General features: G+C 42.7%; 1 protein-coding gene across 2 annotated transcripts; it reads left to right on the forward strand.

Moving 5' to 3' along the window:
• Nucleotides 1-2,296: 2,296 nt before the first annotated feature.
• Nucleotides 2,297-12,486, forward strand: LOC138768981 (membrane-spanning 4-domains subfamily A member 4A-like). Of its 2 annotated transcripts, none has more exons than XM_069947104.1 (7): nucleotides 2,297-2,386; nucleotides 3,655-3,805; nucleotides 4,786-4,920; nucleotides 6,678-6,734; nucleotides 9,015-9,191; nucleotides 10,235-10,354; nucleotides 12,226-12,486. In XM_069947104.1, the coding sequence occupies exons 2-7, from the start codon at nucleotides 3,659-3,661 to the stop codon at nucleotides 12,316-12,318; spliced, it is 729 nt and encodes a 242-aa protein (XP_069803205.1). In that variant the 5' UTR covers nucleotides 2,297-2,386; nucleotides 3,655-3,658; the 3' UTR covers nucleotides 12,319-12,486. The 2 variants fall into 2 exon arrangements, with proteins under 2 accessions (XP_069803205.1, XP_069803204.1); XM_069947103.1 differs by lacking the exon at nucleotides 2,297-2,386 and adding an exon at nucleotides 2,970-3,100.
• The last annotated feature ends 5,234 nt before the right edge of the window (nucleotides 12,487-17,720 follow it).

A 17,720-nucleotide genomic window follows, 5' to 3' on the forward strand; every position in this document is an offset into this window, starting at 1 on the left:
CATCCGCTGGAAGTTTGTTCCAAGTATCTACTACTCTTTCAGTAAAGTAATATTTTCTTGTGTTGCTTCTGATCTTTCCCCCATCTAACCTCTCACTGTCTCCTCTTGTTCTTGTGTTCAGTTTCTTCCCTCTTGAACCTTATTTAGTCCTTTAAAATTTTTAAAGGTTTCGATCATGTCCCCCCTTTCCCTTACATACTTACCAACATTGCTGCTTGTGATCCTGCATCTGGCTCTCCCATCCTCTGTATCTTCATCCTAAAAAATGATTGACAGCTGGAGGAGGCGGGGTATGAAGATACAGGACAGGAGAGCAAGATGAGCAGGATGCCGCACAGCAGCACAGACGGTAAGTATGCACTGCTGCTTGTGATCTGGACACTGACAGCATGGATATATGTATATCTGTACTGTCAGTTTCCATGGCTGCACAAACTATACAATGATTGTTCATGCAGCCCAACTGGTCAATTTATAAAGGCACTGCAAAAGGATGCTTAGACAAGGTCCTAAAGGGGCGTCCTCAGGCCGCTGACATCTTTTAGCCTGAGGACGATCCTTTGGGAGTCAAACTAGTCGCTAGAGGTCATGCAGAGCTTTTAATTTTGCGTTCCGAATGGTGCGCACTTCATCTTATGATGTGGAAGGGAGGATAGTCTGCAGCTATCTCCTCCCTCCTAACCTACTAGGGTTCCTTATATAGATTGCCGGCAACACTGGATGTCGCATACAAGTTAGCGTCCTGATAGGCTTCTATAGATTTCCATGACTCTTTTCCGCTGTGTTATAGCACCATCTGGTGGACGCCATTTTTAATACAGGTGTTCATCTATTTCACATTTCATTTTTTCGATTTAATTTGGTATTACTTTGGTATTATTTTTTTACTTAGTTGTATTAAATGTTACGTCTTATATCTGTAGAGCTGTTACAAGGGTAATTTTTGTTGTGGGCTTATGGCCCTATGTGGGTGATCTGGCTTGATACACCCAGCAACCTCTTTAGTTGCTGGGTGTATCTGGCTTGTGTTTTTAACTTACATAGTAGACACAAGGGGCAGCTAAGGCAGCACAAAGAGGGCACTGCTTTCTTTGTGGGGTAATACAGATCAGGTATAGATGGGAAGATGGTGTTTGAATACATTGAAGGATGGTGCTGGAGCAAGAAGCCCAAGGCCTCATGCACATAGCTGTCAGCAAAACCACTGATGCTTTGGCAGAGACAGTCCATGGAGTAACATCCGTGGGCTGCCAACAGTCGCAGACCATGTACACAACAGAAATAGAGCTACCAAGGCGATGTGCATTGGCCCATTGAAAACCCACATATTAGTAGGATAGTATATGGATAATTTTCAACGACTAAAATGTAAAATGTATGGCCGGTAGATTCTGTGGCTGAGAGAAGTCTTCAAGATGGTCTGGACAAGACAGAGAAGAAAAGGAAACTATGAGCATGAACTTTGAGAGTCACTCTGAGAAGACACCCCCTCTGAGTTACCAGATGTAACTGCACTGTAATCAGTGCATCTTGAAAAAGTCCTTATTGTGAAGGTGAAACGTTGAAGGTTAAAGGTGAAATATTTTGGATTTTTTTAAGCCCCTATTTGCATGCACCTGGGGTATATTCAGCTTTGACAGTAGATTTCCTCACTCAGAGAAGACATCACTTGAGAGTCCTCAGATGTAACTGCACTGTAATCCCTTACGGTCTGTAGAGTCTGTGTAACGCTGGTAACTACCTCTACATGATCATTACATAGTGGGAATACTAATATTATTTGATAACTGATAACTATTAGAGATGAGTGAACCTGGAGCATGCTGGAGTCCATCCGAACCCGAACTTTTAGCATTTGATTAGCGGGGGCTGCTGAACTTGGATAAAGCCCTAAGGCTATGTGGAAAACATGGATACAGCCAATGACTATATCCATGTTTTCCAGACAACCTTAGAGCTTTATCCAAGTTCAGCAGCCACCGCTAATCAAATACAGAAAATTCAGGTTCAGATGGAACCCGAACCCGGTTCGCTCATCTCTAATAACTATTATAATTATTATAATTATTTTTACTACTATAAAATAATTTTTTTACCTGTTATACCCTAGATGTCGTGTTTGGGGGGTGGTTGGTCAGGTTTAAAATTTGTCCTGTCCGCATACATAGAGTGGGTAACTTCCAGGCTACACTACACTTTATTACACTTAGTTTTCCTCCTCTCCCCCTGTTCATGAGAATTGGCACTACTCCCAGAAAGACAGAACACACAGATGTTCCTTCCTGTAAGAAGTCATGTGACCGCCGAGCCATTCCTGAAAACAGCGGCTCATATCCTCTGCAGCAACAGGAAGGATAAGTCACTGGATAACAGATCACATCACAAGGTACTATGGAGCCTGGCTGATACATTGTAGCAAACTACTGTATAAGGACCCAGGAGGGTTGCTATTGTTGTTGCAGTGCTCAGATCTTGCATTGTATCTTCTGCTGTAAGAACTATAAACTTTGCTGAGCACTAGAAAACTTTTATTAAGAATATTACCATCCACTGACAGCGAGCAGGGATCATGGAAATGGCGAGAAACTAGAACACAAAGAATAAAAACTACAACTCCCATCATGCCTGGACAGCCAAAGCTTTAGCTTTGGCTGTCCAGGCATGATGGGAGTTGTAGTTTTGCAACAGCTGGAGAGCCAGGGTTCCCTACCCCTGAGCTGAGCTGAGTTGCAGTGTATTTTGTCTTTTTGCTTTAAATTCATATTATATTCATATTTTTTGTGATTATTTTTGTCAATTTTTTTTACATTTTTGTTTTTTCTTCTTTTTTAATTACAAAATGCATAGAACCATTATTCGCTTTATTGCGGCTTTGTAGGATGCTTTCATGATTTGCATTTGCACTAAGGCGGCTCCGGTTACATTAGAAAGCAGCTGCAGGGTTTATTCCCAGGACGCGGTCAGCTCACGCTTTGACTAATCGTTCCCGTAAACATTGCGACATGCTGGAGTTTCACAACAATCGCTGCAAAAACCTCCGATATAACGGACGTGAACGAAATACTAAGACAGGAACAGACAGGCTGGAGAAGAACAGAGGGTACTATAGGATGTTCTTCAGCAATTTATGCTAGTGGAGCAGGGATGTTGTTGAGCTTGGAGCTGTGATGTCTTTGTACAAGTTAGCATTGTATTGATAGTACTATAGCAGGTTTTATTATATATGTTTAACTAGAGCAGACACTAAATGTACTGACTGTATACGGTGTAAATGCCACTCTAGCCGTGTTGGCAACGTGTTTACAAGACCACAGCGCTTGCTTTTTCTCATCTACAGACCCACATGAGCCCCCTTTTTTTTTTTTTCGGAAAAACGATTGTACTTTGCAATGACTGACTTTTTTTAAATTCTCAATTTTAGTAGAAAGTTCAAGTATAAGAAAAATCGACCATACGGTTACTATCCGACAAGCTTCATTTTTAACACCCTTTGTGGTTGTGGTTGCATTTTTTATACGTTTTATTTTTTGCTTATTTTTTGCTTTTTATTTCTCTTTAATTTTGAAAACTCAAAACGGTTCATGAACTAATAAAATAGGAAAGTGAGTTATTCATGACACGTAACCCATCTGTCACCTGTTGTTGAATTTTAAGAGCCATGTCCCCACCAGTGGCATCAGATGGAGGAGGCTTTGTGGTCATCTCCCAAGTAGGACTACAAAATGATGGACAGTCCCACAATGCTGCGGTCAGCCTACCCAAACCACTTACTGCATTTTACAGAGGAGAACCTGAAGCTCTGGGGGTAAGACCATCATACATAGATCATAGTGATGAGCTGATCACAGGTTGGTGGTTTAGCCATAGATATATATATATATATATATATATATATATATATATATATATATATATATATATGTGTGTATACATATATATTGCTTACATCATCTGTGCATATATCATTATAATTTTTGCAATAATCTTAGGTGCTTGTGAACAGATAGGAAAGAATTCATGTTCCGGTGAGGTGCGACTATCACCATACCAGTACTGTTACTGACCCCAACTCCAGTAAACCAAGATATTACTAATAATACCAGTATATCTGAAATGTATGTTATCATCACATAATGTCCAAGAACATTATCACCACTATTGCCAGCTTCCCATGATGCCCTGCTTCCATTCTCAGCTCTGTGATTGGTTGAACAGGGAATAGGTCTCATTGGAAGTTGGCAGAAAGGGAACCCAGCTGGAAACATCGCCCAGTGTGGGCAGCGGGGGATCATGGGGGGGTAAGTATTGCTCACTTGTTAGGGGGCAGTGGGGAGAGTAAGGGCCCTATTATATGGAGCGATAATCTGGGCGATTCCGCAGATCGTCGCTCCATGTAATAAAGACAACGATCATCGGCTGATCACGTCTTTGGGTCCTGATCTAAAATCATTGGCTACCAGGATGGCATATAGATATACAGCCCTCAGTGCACGATGGTCGAGACGTGTAATAAGCGCAGTAAATGAGCGCCAATCTAGCAGATCACCACTTGTTTACATTATTGATCGGGCCGCGATAAACAGCCCTGAAAGTTTTCTCCGGACAATGTCCAGTTTTGTGCTATATTATGGTTCCCTCCATCCACATTGTACAGCTCCATGGAATATGGCGACACTATAATGTTTTAATGCTGTCACATTTTTTATGCTTATAGGTTTCTATTTGTTGGTCTCCAACAAATATAGTAACTAGTAACGGGTACCATGACGTTCTCTTGTATTACAGACCACGCAGTTATTCTCAGCAATCCTTGTTCTGTCCATTGGCATTCTAATCATAGTTGTTCAGACACAGATACCGATAATGGATATGCTGCCCTACGTCTCCTTTTCGGGTGTCACCATATGGTCGGGAATATTGGTAAGACACATTTAAAGCAAAGATCCAGTTGCTGTTTTTATCTGCTCTTTATTTTTCTGTGTGCATTCGGCGAACCTGACCCCGGTTTCCGTGCATTGCACCAGTCTATTACTGGGCACTGGCTCGGCATGATGCAATGGGGGTTAGCTAGCTGGCCCCCAGTGTGACGGTCTCCCCTCTGTGACTATTGATATTAATGTAGCCACGTCACAGAGGGGAGGGGGTTTCGTCACATTGGGGGCCAGAGGGCCCACCCCCAGTGCATGATGCCGAACCAGTGCCCAGTAATAGACGTGTCTTTTAAATCCAGCTGGTTTTGGAAAATAGGGGGGTATGGTATATATTAGTTTAATAAATAAATAAATAAAAAGCTTGTGGTTCTCCCTATTTTTCATAACCAGCCAGATAAAAAAAAAAACAAGCAGCAGCAGCCTGACACTACCAGGGTGGGAAGGGTAATTTATTTTGGCCATTACCAACCTAATAGCACCAGCCTGCTTCTGCCCAGGAGGGCCAGTGGTGGTGGCGGGTACTGGGGTAATACGTGGGGGGTTTGTGTTAGCCGTTCTATGGATGCCATCCATTACACTGCTTTCACTACTAAGCCAAAAAGAAGTAAGAAAGAAAACCCCCAAGATTGTAATAAGATCTTTATTGACATAAAACTTCCCCGAGAACCCTCATGGACTCTTTTAGTAAATAGTAAAAAATCTTCTTTCTGAAGTAGTCTGGTCTTCTTTCTTCTATCTGTAAAGTAAAATAAATAAATAAAATAAAAAAAAGTACCTCCCTCACAGAGCCAATAACAGCCCTGGCATCTAGTCTATGTCACTATTAGGGCCCCTAACCCCGGGCGTCTAATAGTGACAGACTAAATCCTACAGCCTCCCACCCCAGCACCCGAACAAGACCCCCGCCCCCCATTATTTAATACACTGTGTGCATGGGGCGTCCGTCATTCTATTGACTTTAATGCATTCCATTGAGGTCAATTAAAATGTGGTAATAACAGGCGTCTTTTTAGAAAAAAAAAAACAGATGTCTTTTGTCTTTTAAAATTTTTTTTTACCTAATGTGAACATGACCTAAAGGGACTTGCGAAAAGCTTGTGAAATTGGCTACTGGAAACTGACAGTACTGATATATTCATATCCATGCTGTCAGTTTCCCTTTAGTAAATCACTCAAAAAAAACCTTTTTAATATGTCACAGAGACAAAAATTGTAATCGGCTGGGGCTCTGGGTGTTCAGACCAACCATTAGAGCCAAGAGAGGCACATGACTCTGTGTTTTACTCCCTGGCTCCCTATTTTTTTCATTTCTCTACAGGAGACAGGCTGTATTGTAAATTTGTAAATCAAGGTAGCGAGAAATTGCCACAAGCCAGGGAGAGAATCAATGCTTCTTCTAACAATCTGAAAAGTTAAGATTGCACCAGGTCTCATTCCCTCTTAGACCCACTGTGATCATGCATTATAATTGTGTTTGCTTCCTGCTCTTAGCATGCACAATAATAAGTCCTCCCCCCTACATGCTTTACCCAAATTATACCATAAAGTACCACGTATAATAAAAAAAAAAAAAAAAAAAGCAGCAATGTATTATATATAACTGAATTTTCAGTTCAGACTAAACTTTTGGATGAAATCAGATCTGATACCTGATCCTAATAAATTAGACCCAAAAACATGAATTTTGGAAACTGTATTCATTTCTTGCTATTCAGTTGACAATTTATATCATGGTTCCTTTTCTAGTGTATTATTTCCGGATCACTATCAGTGGTGGCTTCAGCGAAACCCTCATTGGGAAAGGTAAGAAAAAAGATTGGTAAAGGATCTTCTGTAAGTTCCCTATTAATATGTGAAGGACTAGGCCAATTGTTTCCTGATGCGTAGATGAAATTTGCTGAAAATGTATAGCTCGCCATTCCCTTTTATTGGGGATCACTTGTTTTGCGTGAAGTTTCTGACCACCCAAAATAAGTTTATGGAATGAACATGAAGAGAAGGCTTCTTCTTGTTGGTGCTTCAATCATTAGACATCTCCTAGGTGCCATGTTCAGTAGGGATTAGAGACATATTGCATTGTCTAGGCTGGAGGGAAGGGATGGTGAAGATGACTAGAGATGAGCGAATACTAAAAGGCTTAAAGGAAAACTCTGGCAGAGGAGGAAGGGAGTTTGCAAGACGTAACACGCTCTCCTGCTCCAGCGCTGGTGTCAGTAGCCTGGGGCTCCAGTCCCGCCCGCTTCTGGGTCTGAGTGGGGACATGGGGCATGACGTGCCAGGCCCGCCCAGCCAGTCAGCAGCCATAGCAGGGCCCCCCGCCTCAGCCGCTGACTGGCTGGGCGGGCCTAAAACATTACGTCCCAGGTCCCGAAGACTGGGATCAGGGTTGGAAAAGTTTTGTCCTGGTATGCCAAGCTAATAGAGACATCCCCCAAGAGAACCACATCTGAAATTGCAGCCAATGGGGGCTCCACAATGTATTAATTTCAGCAGGTGAAGAGTCGCTTTAAAGTTGTATTTTTTTCTTAAAGGGGTTATCCAGCACTAGTAAAACATGACTGCTTTCTTCTCAAAACAGCACCAAATGTGAGTGTGGTATTACAACTTAGCTCCATTCACTTCAATGGAATCAAGATGCAATACCAAAGACAAACTTTGGACAACAGTGATTGGGAAAAAAACTGCAATGATTTTCTAATCTTGTTCTAATTTTCAGCATTTTGTATAGATCAAACTATATAAACCCTCCAAAAAAATCTATTTTAAATCCAGGTTGTAATGCAACAAAACAGGGAAAACACCAAGAAGGGTAAATAGTTCCCTAAGGAACTGCCCATCTCATGCACACTCACTATCAATAATGCTACAGTGCCATCTGTTTCATTCCAGCACAGCTGCATCCATGTCATTACTGTATTTAGGTCAAGTCATGTGATCAACAGCCTGACCCACAGTAAATCACAGTGTTTAATGTGTCAGAGGAAGTGGTCTGTCTTCAGTCAGGTGACTTGAACAAACGCCACATAATGTTAACTGACACCAACTCAACCAAGTCTAAGCTGACATGACGTCACCAGCTAGACAGGTGATCTCATTAGGAATTACAGTAATAAGACTCCTCCCATTTTCTCTGCAAAGCCAGAAGCTTCATGGGAAATGTAGGCAGCATTAGGCAAACATTTAAGTATTATGGCTAAAAATGTCTGAAAACCAATGCCTGCCCCAACAGCTAAAACAGGTTCACACAAGGCTTATACAAGAACCCCTACATAGCTTGTTGCACTATATAAGAAAAGAAAAAAGATTTCCAAGAGGGCTTCTTTAAAGGGGTAGTTCACCCCCCAAAAATTTTTGGTGCCAGAGATTTGTAATTTACTTTTATTTAAAAATCTCCAGACTTCCAGTACTTATCAGCTGCTGTATGTCCTGCAGGAAGTGGTGTATTCTTTCCAGTCTGACACAGTGCTCTCTGCTGCCACCTCTGTCCATGTCAGGAACTGTTCAGAGCAGTAGCAAATCCCCAAAGAGTGGAAAGAATACCACTTCCTGCAGGACATACAGCAGCCGATAAGTACTGGAATACTCAAGATTTTTTAATATAAATAAATTACAAATCTTTGGCACTTTCTGGGACCAGTTGAATTGAAAGGATTTTTTTTTTTTTTTGTGAAGTAACCCTTTAAAGGAAATGTGTCACAAAGAAGAAAAAAGGGTAATTGTTAAAATTGCATTTGCTGTTGCTGTTGTTTTTTCTTCTATGTTTTTTTTTTACATGTAAGGAAATATGAAAAATTATTGATTAATGATTGTAGGGATGGTCCGAACCGAGTTTGTACGGGGTTCGTACGAACCCGAACCATCCGCAATGATTACCGCTGTCTGCCCGCTCCGTGCAGCGGGCGGATCCAGCGGGAGGAACGCCTGGAAAACTGGGATACAGCCATAGCCATAGGCTGTATCCCAGTTTTCCAGGCGGTCCTCCCGCTGTATCCGCCCGCTGCACGGAGCGGGCAGACAGCGGTAATCCGATGCTGAGCGTTCGGGTTCGGACCATCCCTAAATGATTCTCCTTTTGTGTTCCAGGTGAGGGCGAGCTTGGTGATGAACATCTTCAGTTCTTTAGCTACAGTATGTGGAATAATATTGGCCCCGCTTGACATTTCTGTGACACATCAATCTTACTCTCCACATTCTATGACTGGACTATTTTGTGCACATTATAAAGGCGACATGGAGTGTCTAGGAGACTTCACTCCCCTGGTAAGAATCATTCCCGTAACACGATGCTTATATGAACCTTTCACCTTCTTTTAGAAACCGTGCTAATTTAGTCCATTGGCCCGTGTCTGGCATTAATCATTCAGCTACACATTGTATGCCCAAGGTGTCTACCGCGTTTCCCCAAAAATAAGCGTCATATTCATTTTTGCTCCCAAAGATACGTTAGAAGAAGAAGAATTCACATGTCACATGCAGAGCAGGGATAAAGCGTACGGTATGGCGGCTTCCGGCCACCAGGGGGAGCTCACCACAGCACACTAGTACAGCACAGCAGGGATAAAGCATACAGTATGGCGGCTTCCGGCCACCAGGGGGAGCTCACCACAGCACACTAGTACAGGACAGCAGGGACAGACTGTACAGTATGACGGCTTCCGGACACCAGGGGGAGATCACCACAGCACACTAGTACAGCACAGCAGGGACAGAGCGTACAGTATAGTGGCAGGGGACAGGATAGCACCAGAATGTGTGCATCTTTCCATCTGGTGGGAATGGCGACAGGCCTCTTGATGCCTTGACTGCACATTAACAAGTGACAGCCGTGAAAGGGAACATCGGCGTTGGCGCCAGGTGATGGTCTCCATGTCCTGCATGCAGCTGCTCTGTAACTGATGGTGAAGGTAGAGGACAAAGGCAGCGGGCTAAAAAGAGTCATAGCTGTTCTTTGCTAGGTCTTACTTTCGGGGGAGAGCTTATATTCAGCAATTCAGCAAAACCATTACTAGGTCTTATTTTGGGGGAAACAGGGTACCACTCCCTTCCATCTTCTAGAAATCTACGCTGTGCAGTAGGAGTTTTTAGGTATCATCCAGCCAAACTGGAAAATGTAGTCAACTGGGCTTTACAGTACTGGTGAATACTGGTCAGCTCCATCAGTCCCACTCTCTCCTAGGTGTCCCATGTATTGTGGTAACATATATTCAGTAGAAGAAGGGGGTAAACACCAGGTGGCCCCATAGTTCTGCACAGAAGCTGCATTCACAACTTTCTAACCAAGACTGTTCTTTTCTCTCTTTCAGCCCCTCCTTAGAGGCACTTTGGTTTTTCTTTTTATGCTTTTTACACTCATCTTTTCCATCAACATTTCCACCAGTGTGTTTGCGTGTAAAGCGGTCTGCAGATCTTCTTTGACTGAAATGGTAAGTTACCATTTATATAGTCTATAGGGTTCTCTAAAAGGTCTTGGTGCGACTTTCACCGATCCCACCGATGGAGTAAGGCCACATTCACGCGTTCCCTAGTGTGCAGGTAGTTACAGGCAGCACTACAGACCCGTTCATTCATTCTGTACATGCATGGCGCGGTGACCCGCAAAAATAAAGGACAGGTCCTAGTACTGACAGGATCACTAGTATCTATAGAGTCCATGCATTGCAGACACCCTACCCATGCACGTCCACTATGGGTCTGTGGCTACAGACAGCCCCCAGAATGTGTTTGGCCATGGGGGCTCGTTTACAGTTGCGTTTCAGGCCCAGTATTAAAGCTGAAGCACATGGATGCCCCCCCTGCTGTTTACATCCATATACACTAACATGAACGGATCCCCAAAAACATATGTCCAAATGGAGGTCAGACTGATGGAAACAATCTATTTTTTTTTTTTGCACAAAAGGATAAGATGAAGTGCGGCAGCTCACCAAAATCGGTTAAAAGATGCTTTATTTGGACATAGAAGGCATCAATAGCAGGTACTATCCACAAATAAACAGAGCGACGGCCGTTTCACGTATAAAACGCTTCTTCTCGGCTGAGCCAATGCCAATGGCTGTATCCCAGTTTTCCAGGCGTTCCTTCCGATGTATCCACCCGCTGCACGGAGGGAACAGGCAGCGGGAGTCAGCCGCCGAGATTTCTGATTCATACGAACCAGAAATCCGTCTGGTTCGCTCATCTCTACTTATGATTAAAGGACTTCAATGTCTTTAAATTCACATGGCATATGTTTGCAGCTGATCTGTCTGTGCTCCATTATTTGAATGGGGAAAAAATGTGGTCTACATATTTTTTTTCCCCATCCAAAAAACATGAATGGAAGAGACACGTCTTTTCCATTGAGTTTAATAATGACAGATATATATATATATATATGTATCTGTGTATATGAAAGGGAGATGGGCTGGAAGAGCTGGTCAGAGATCGTGACATCAGTCAGGGGGTGGAGGTAGAGCTGTGTAAAGGTGTAAAGAGTAAATTTTGCAGGGTTTTTTTACCTTATTTTATATCATACATCATGGTGCTTGTTCCAGTAAAAAATGATCTTTTATAATCTGCAGATTGTGCCACCTGGGCGAGGCTTCATGGCCGAAGCTCAATTTAGCCCGACCCCTCTGTGACGTCATAGCTGTCTAGGCCCCGCCCTCTCGATGGCCATTGGAAAGGGCTGGTCTTAAGGTCTAGGCCCCACCCCCTCTAGGTCAGCTTATATAAATGGTCACCGAAGGGGTGGGGCCTATGCAACGATGATGCCACTGAGAGGCAGGGCCTACGGGGGCAATGTGGGCAGGGCTACGTGGCGCAGCGCCTGTGAAGCCCCACGCAGGTAACACAATCTGCAGATGATAGAAGACGACTTTTGACTGGAACAAACACCATGATTTATGATATAAAATAAGTTATGAAAACTGCAAAATTTACCCTTTACTATAAATATAATTCAGTGTCACTTTAAGTATAATTCTCTGATAACAGATGATCCCCTTTAATTTTCAGATCCTGTCCGTAGGGAACTTACAAATACATACACTTTAAGTAGCAAACCAGATCTACACACTACACATTCTACAGAATTTTACACCCTTGTGCACTCAAAGTACGAAATGACAAACAAAAATTTGATGATTCTGCAGTTTCCAGTTGGCAACACACAGATTTTCCTACACTGAGCAGCACACTCAGAAAGAGCAAAAACACTGATTATAATATACGTTCACATATATAGATCGATGTGTAACATGTGGACTATGTAAATGATGTTAATTTAATGCGGCATTCATCTGTTATATTGCAGCAAGTGGTCATCTATCAAACCACGTCTTTGAAGGTTTCTGATCCAACCCAAGATGTTCCTCCTGGCTCTTCAGCAGCCTTGACGTCTGACTGAGGACACAGACATGAAGCCATTGTGATACAGTCACTGCAGAGGAATATACTCAGTGAGATGATCGCTATATGCAACCTGTGACTCTATACCATTTCTATTGACTTTGCAATATATCACTTTCTGCACTCTTTTAGTATATATCCTATAAAGTATGTACTTTAATCAGTATTATATGAAGTATTTCAAAGCCAACAACCAATTACAACAAGCAGAGCCGCAGTATAAAGCATGGAGGAGAGAACGATGAGATGAGACTGCTGATGGATTACAGACCATCCAGGAGCTGCCAGATCTGCAAATATTCTTTCTGACGAAACAACAGACCTGACAAGAACCGTCATGAGTTGTTTTTTTCTAGGCACTGGTGTTATCCACTAAGGAACAGATCCGGCACTATGTCATGGTTTCTCTTATAAACAGATGTGAAAAAAGCCGTGACTGGCAGTGAGACCAAAAATAGGTTTTGACTATGTAGTATAGAAGTAGTAGTAGTTCTGAGAAGATTTCTATTTCATAAAAGATGCAAGATTTACCATTATTAAAGGGGGAAGGAAAGCTATATATTTCTCCCTGTGCTGTGAAACATCTTCCTGCATACTTACCTTCCCCTGCTTCCTCGGTGCTGCAGCTGCGAAATCTTCCTCTGTTGTTTTTCCTTAATCCGGTGACATCACCCTCCTCTATTCTGTGATTGGCTGATCAGGCAGAGGGATGGAATTGTAAGAAGAATGAACACTGGATAGGAGAGCTGTGGGAAAGGTAAGTATGCAGGGTTTGCTATGTTACAGCATTGGAGGTATAAGGCTTAATATGTAATTTTCCTGGAAAATCCCTTTAATTAAAAAACAAGCTACAACCTGGTAGGGATGTAAAATAATAAAATACAGCATACTCACCTCACACTGTCTAGCATCAGTGTTGCACTCTGCCCTATTACTTCTGCCACAGTAAGGAGTGGCCGCAGTGTCTTCAGAATGTCATCAGTAATGTCAGGTGAGCATCATCAAGGGTGGACCAAAGCACCATTGGTGGACTGGTAAGAGCATACTCACCTCACCCAGTGTGCCCTGTTGCTCCTACCACTTATTAGGCTGCCCTGTCCTCAGAATGCCATAAGTACAGAGTAATTCCAGGACTTAAGGTGAGTATAGTATATTTTATGACTTTATTTCCTTAGCAGGCTGCAGTTTGTTTTAAGTTAAATCAGAGAACCCCTTTACGGCTACACCTAGACAACTAGTTTGAGCATTTCTACCTCTAGATGGAACCATAGATTATATAAATGTTTATACTAAAAGGCTAGGGTTAGACAGTGACAACATCAAAGGCTGTTTTACATGGCCCAATCTAGAGGAGGAAGCAAGCACTGATCTGTCAGGTCAGCGCTCGCTTCCCCTTCGTTTCCATCTCACTACCTGTGCTATTACATGCACAGATAGTGAGCGGGGAGAAGCGAGGGGGTGGCACGGGGAGCTGCGGGAGGGGCTGCCTGAACAATCCTTAGATTGTTCATTGTAGTCAGTAGCGCTCTGCTGCCACCGCTCCTATTGCTCCTAATTTTTAACCTGTTGGAAGACCACGATCAGCCAACATTGTGCACGTCAGCTGATCCTGGTCTTTTAATAGGCGCTATTACACCAAACGACTCTTGTCCGGAATGGTCGACAATCGGCTGAGTATTGCAGATAATCGTTTGGCGTAATAGGTTCAAAATACTTGTGTGGCTTACTGTTGCGAATTTTTTTTTTACGTTCAAAGATTTGTTGCGTGTATGTTGCATTACTTGCGACCAGTGGCCAAAAATCATCCAAGATGAATGTTTTGCAATTGTTATGTTACAGTTGTATTATATTGCATGTTGTATAAATCTCATGTAAGGATGGTCCAAACCTGCCAAGGTTCGGGTTCGTATGAACATCAGATTCCCGCTGTCTGCCTGCTCTGTGCAGCGGGTGGATACAGCGGGAGGACCGCCTGGAAAACTGGGATACAGCCTATGGCTATGGGAGCGGAGCGGGCAGAAAGCAGGAATCATTGCCCAGAGTTCGGGTTCGTACGGCAGGTTCGGACCATCCCTAATCTCATGTGTCCACCCAGTAAAAAACTGCGATTTCTGAGCCAAGTAACCAAAGCAGCCCTGGCCTTAAAGCGACTCTGTACCCACAATCTGACCCCCCAAACCGCTTGTACCTTCAGATAGCTGCTTTTAATCCAAGATCTGTCCTGGGGTCCGTTCGGCAGGTGATGCAGTTATTGTCCTAAAAACAACTTTTAATCCTACAGCGCTGTGTCTAACGGCCGGGGCTTACATTAGTATATGCATTAGGCTGGCACCACCTCTCTGTCCTTCCTCCTCACCCTCCTCATGATTAGGAATACTCCAGGCAGATTGCTTCCTATTCCCCACCTGTGTGTATAATAAACATGGGCTAGATCGTTAATACACCTGTGCAATGCTTAAACAGCAGTAAATGTTCCTGGATCATTCCTAATGCTGAGGAGGGTGGGGAGGAAGGACGGAGAGGGTGTGCCAGCCTAATGCATATACAAATGTAAGCCCCGGCCGTTAGACACAGCGCTGTAGGATTAAAAGTTGTTTTTATGACAATAGCTACATCACCTGCCGAACGGACCCCAGGACAGATCTTGGATTAAAAGCAGCTATCCGAAGGTACAAGGGGTTTGGGGGGGGGGGTCAGATTGGGGGTACAGAGTCGCTTTAAGTGATTTTGCTTTTTTTTTTTTTTTTTGTTTGTTACAGAGCTTTTGACATGGTGAATGGTGATATGGTGAAAACACTATTAAACATTTTTTTAATCAAGTGTCAGAAAAACAATAAAATACAGGTTTTACATCTGGTGTATATGTATACGTATGTTACTCATATAGAATGAGCAGTGCAAAAAAATAACAATAAAAAATTAATTAACCCTTAGAGGCCCGGGCCAATTTAAATTTTTGCGTTTTCCCCTTTTCCTCCTTGTGCCTAAAAGGCCATAGCACTTGCATTTTTTCACCTAGAAACCTACATGAGCCCTTATTTTTTGCGTCACTAATTGTACTTTGCAATGACAGGCTTAATTTTTGGATAAAGTACACTGCGAAACGAGCAAAAAATTCAATGTGTGGTGAAAGTGAAAAAAATTGGGGGGAGTTATTTGTTTTTTTTTTTTTTTTTTACGCCGTTCGCCCTGGGGTAAAACTGTCTTGTTATATATGTTCCTCAAGTTGTTACGATTACAATCATATGTAACATGTATAACTTTTATTTTATCTGATGTCTTTTAAAACATTCAAACCATTGTTAACAAATATACGTTCCATAAAATCGCTCCATTCCCAGGCTTATAGCGCTTTTATCCTTTGGTCTATGGGGCTGTGTGAGGTGTCACTTTTTTCGCCATGATCTCTACTTTCTATTGGTACCTTGATTGCGCATATAAGACTTTTAAACATTTTTTATTACAATTTTTCTAGATTTGATGCGACCACAAATGCGCAATTTTGCACTTTGGAATTGTTTTGAGCTTACACCATTTACCGTCCGAGATCAGGAATGGGATAACTTAATAGTTTGGGCGATTACGCAAGCGGCGATACCAAACATGTTTATTTATTTATTTTTATTTATAAAATGGGAAAAGGGGGTGATTCTAAATTTTATTAGGGGAGGGGATTATTTATTAATAATTAAACATTTATTTTTTTTACACATATATTAGAAGTCCCCCTGGGGTTAGGGTTATACTTCTATTATATGCACACTGATCTCTCATAGAGATCTATGCTGTATAGTTATACTGCATAGATCGATGAGATAGGCATTAGAGATGAACCAACCTTGAGCATGCTTGAGTCCATCTGAACCCAAATATTCGGCATTTGATTAGCGGTGGCTGCTGAAGTTGGATAAAGCCCTAAGGCTATCTGGAAATCATGTATATAGTCATTGGCTGTATCCCTGTTTTCCAGACGACCTTAGAGCTTTATCCAACTTCAGCAGCCCCCGCTAATCAAATGCCGAACGCTCAGGTTCGGATGAACTAGAGCATGCTCAAGGTTCGCTCATCTCTAATAGGCACTCTATTGCTTTTGACTGCTGCAGCCAAAAACAATAGAGTGCCGAGCCGGGATCAGCGCCATGACGGCACAGACCCCGGCCGGTATGAGATGCGGGGATCGCTCCTCAGCGACCATCTTGCGGGTTGTGATCCCCCCCCCCCCCACTAGACGCCAGGGATGGGCAAAAGCTGCTTTTTAAATGCAGCTATCAACTTTGACAGCTGCATTTAGAAAGCTAATTAGCGGGCACAGCAATCGGACAGTGCCCGCTAACAGCTGCGGCCCCCCCTTTGAACTCCCCTAGCGACACTAGCATGTACAGGTACGTCCAGGGTCATCTAGGGGTTAATGATTATGCCAGGTGCCCCTGAAACTATGTAAGGGAGCAGGGACTCCTCTCACTTTGATAGGAATCCCTGCTCTTCAACAGTGAACAGTAATGCACCATCTGCACTGTTACTGGGCACAAGGAGATAAGTAGCTGGGCTCTGCATCACCATTTATGCTCGCTAAGTGAGCGCTCTGTCCACTACCCAGCTGGCATTCACTGAGCAAGAGGCATACAGCATACATTGGAAAACATGCCGTTGATCCAATATAGCGACTTTACGGACATATCCTAAACGATAGGCCCCCTCACCCATTACTTGCTGGGGTACTTGGATATTTCCATTTTCCTTTTGTTTCTGAAATAAAGAGGTGTCCTGAGACTTGTGACCCTGTATAGTACAGAAGGAAAAGCAGATCTGCACTGGCGCATGTCCCAGAAACACAGAGAGCCGCTCCGCCCTAAAATAATCCACGTGACTGCTGAGCCGTTTCTGTACACAGCTCCTCTGTAACCTCTGAGCACAGAGAAGATTTGTCTTCTTCAGATCATAAGAAATTGTACAATAGAGGAGTGATACAGTGTATGATACCATCACAATGCATTGTATCCACCCCTTCGCTGAAAACAATGAACCCTGCGGCTGTGTCTCCACATTTGTGTTTTTGCTACATTTTTGCTAAGTTACTTTGTTTACATAATTAAGGGATTAAAGGGATTGTCCAGAATTAGAAAAAAGCACAGATACTTTCTTGCAAAAACAGCGCCACCCTTGTCCTCAGGTTTTGCGTGGTATTACAATTAAGCTAGATTCACTTTAATGGAACTGAGCTGCAAAACTCAGAACCAAACTAAAGACAAGAGTCATGCTAAAAAAACAGTGAATTGGCTTATCCCTAGTCACCTTCCAAGTGGTATAAATGAATTTTTTTGACTGACATAGCCGTATAAAGGCTTATGTTTTGCAGGATAAGTTGTACTTTTGATTGGTACCAGTTTGGAATACGTATAA

This window comes from Dendropsophus ebraccatus, chromosome 12, assembly GCF_027789765.1.
Source record: "Dendropsophus ebraccatus isolate aDenEbr1 chromosome 12, aDenEbr1.pat, whole genome shotgun sequence".
NCBI classification, from domain to species: domain Eukaryota; kingdom Metazoa; phylum Chordata; class Amphibia; order Anura; family Hylidae; genus Dendropsophus; species Dendropsophus ebraccatus.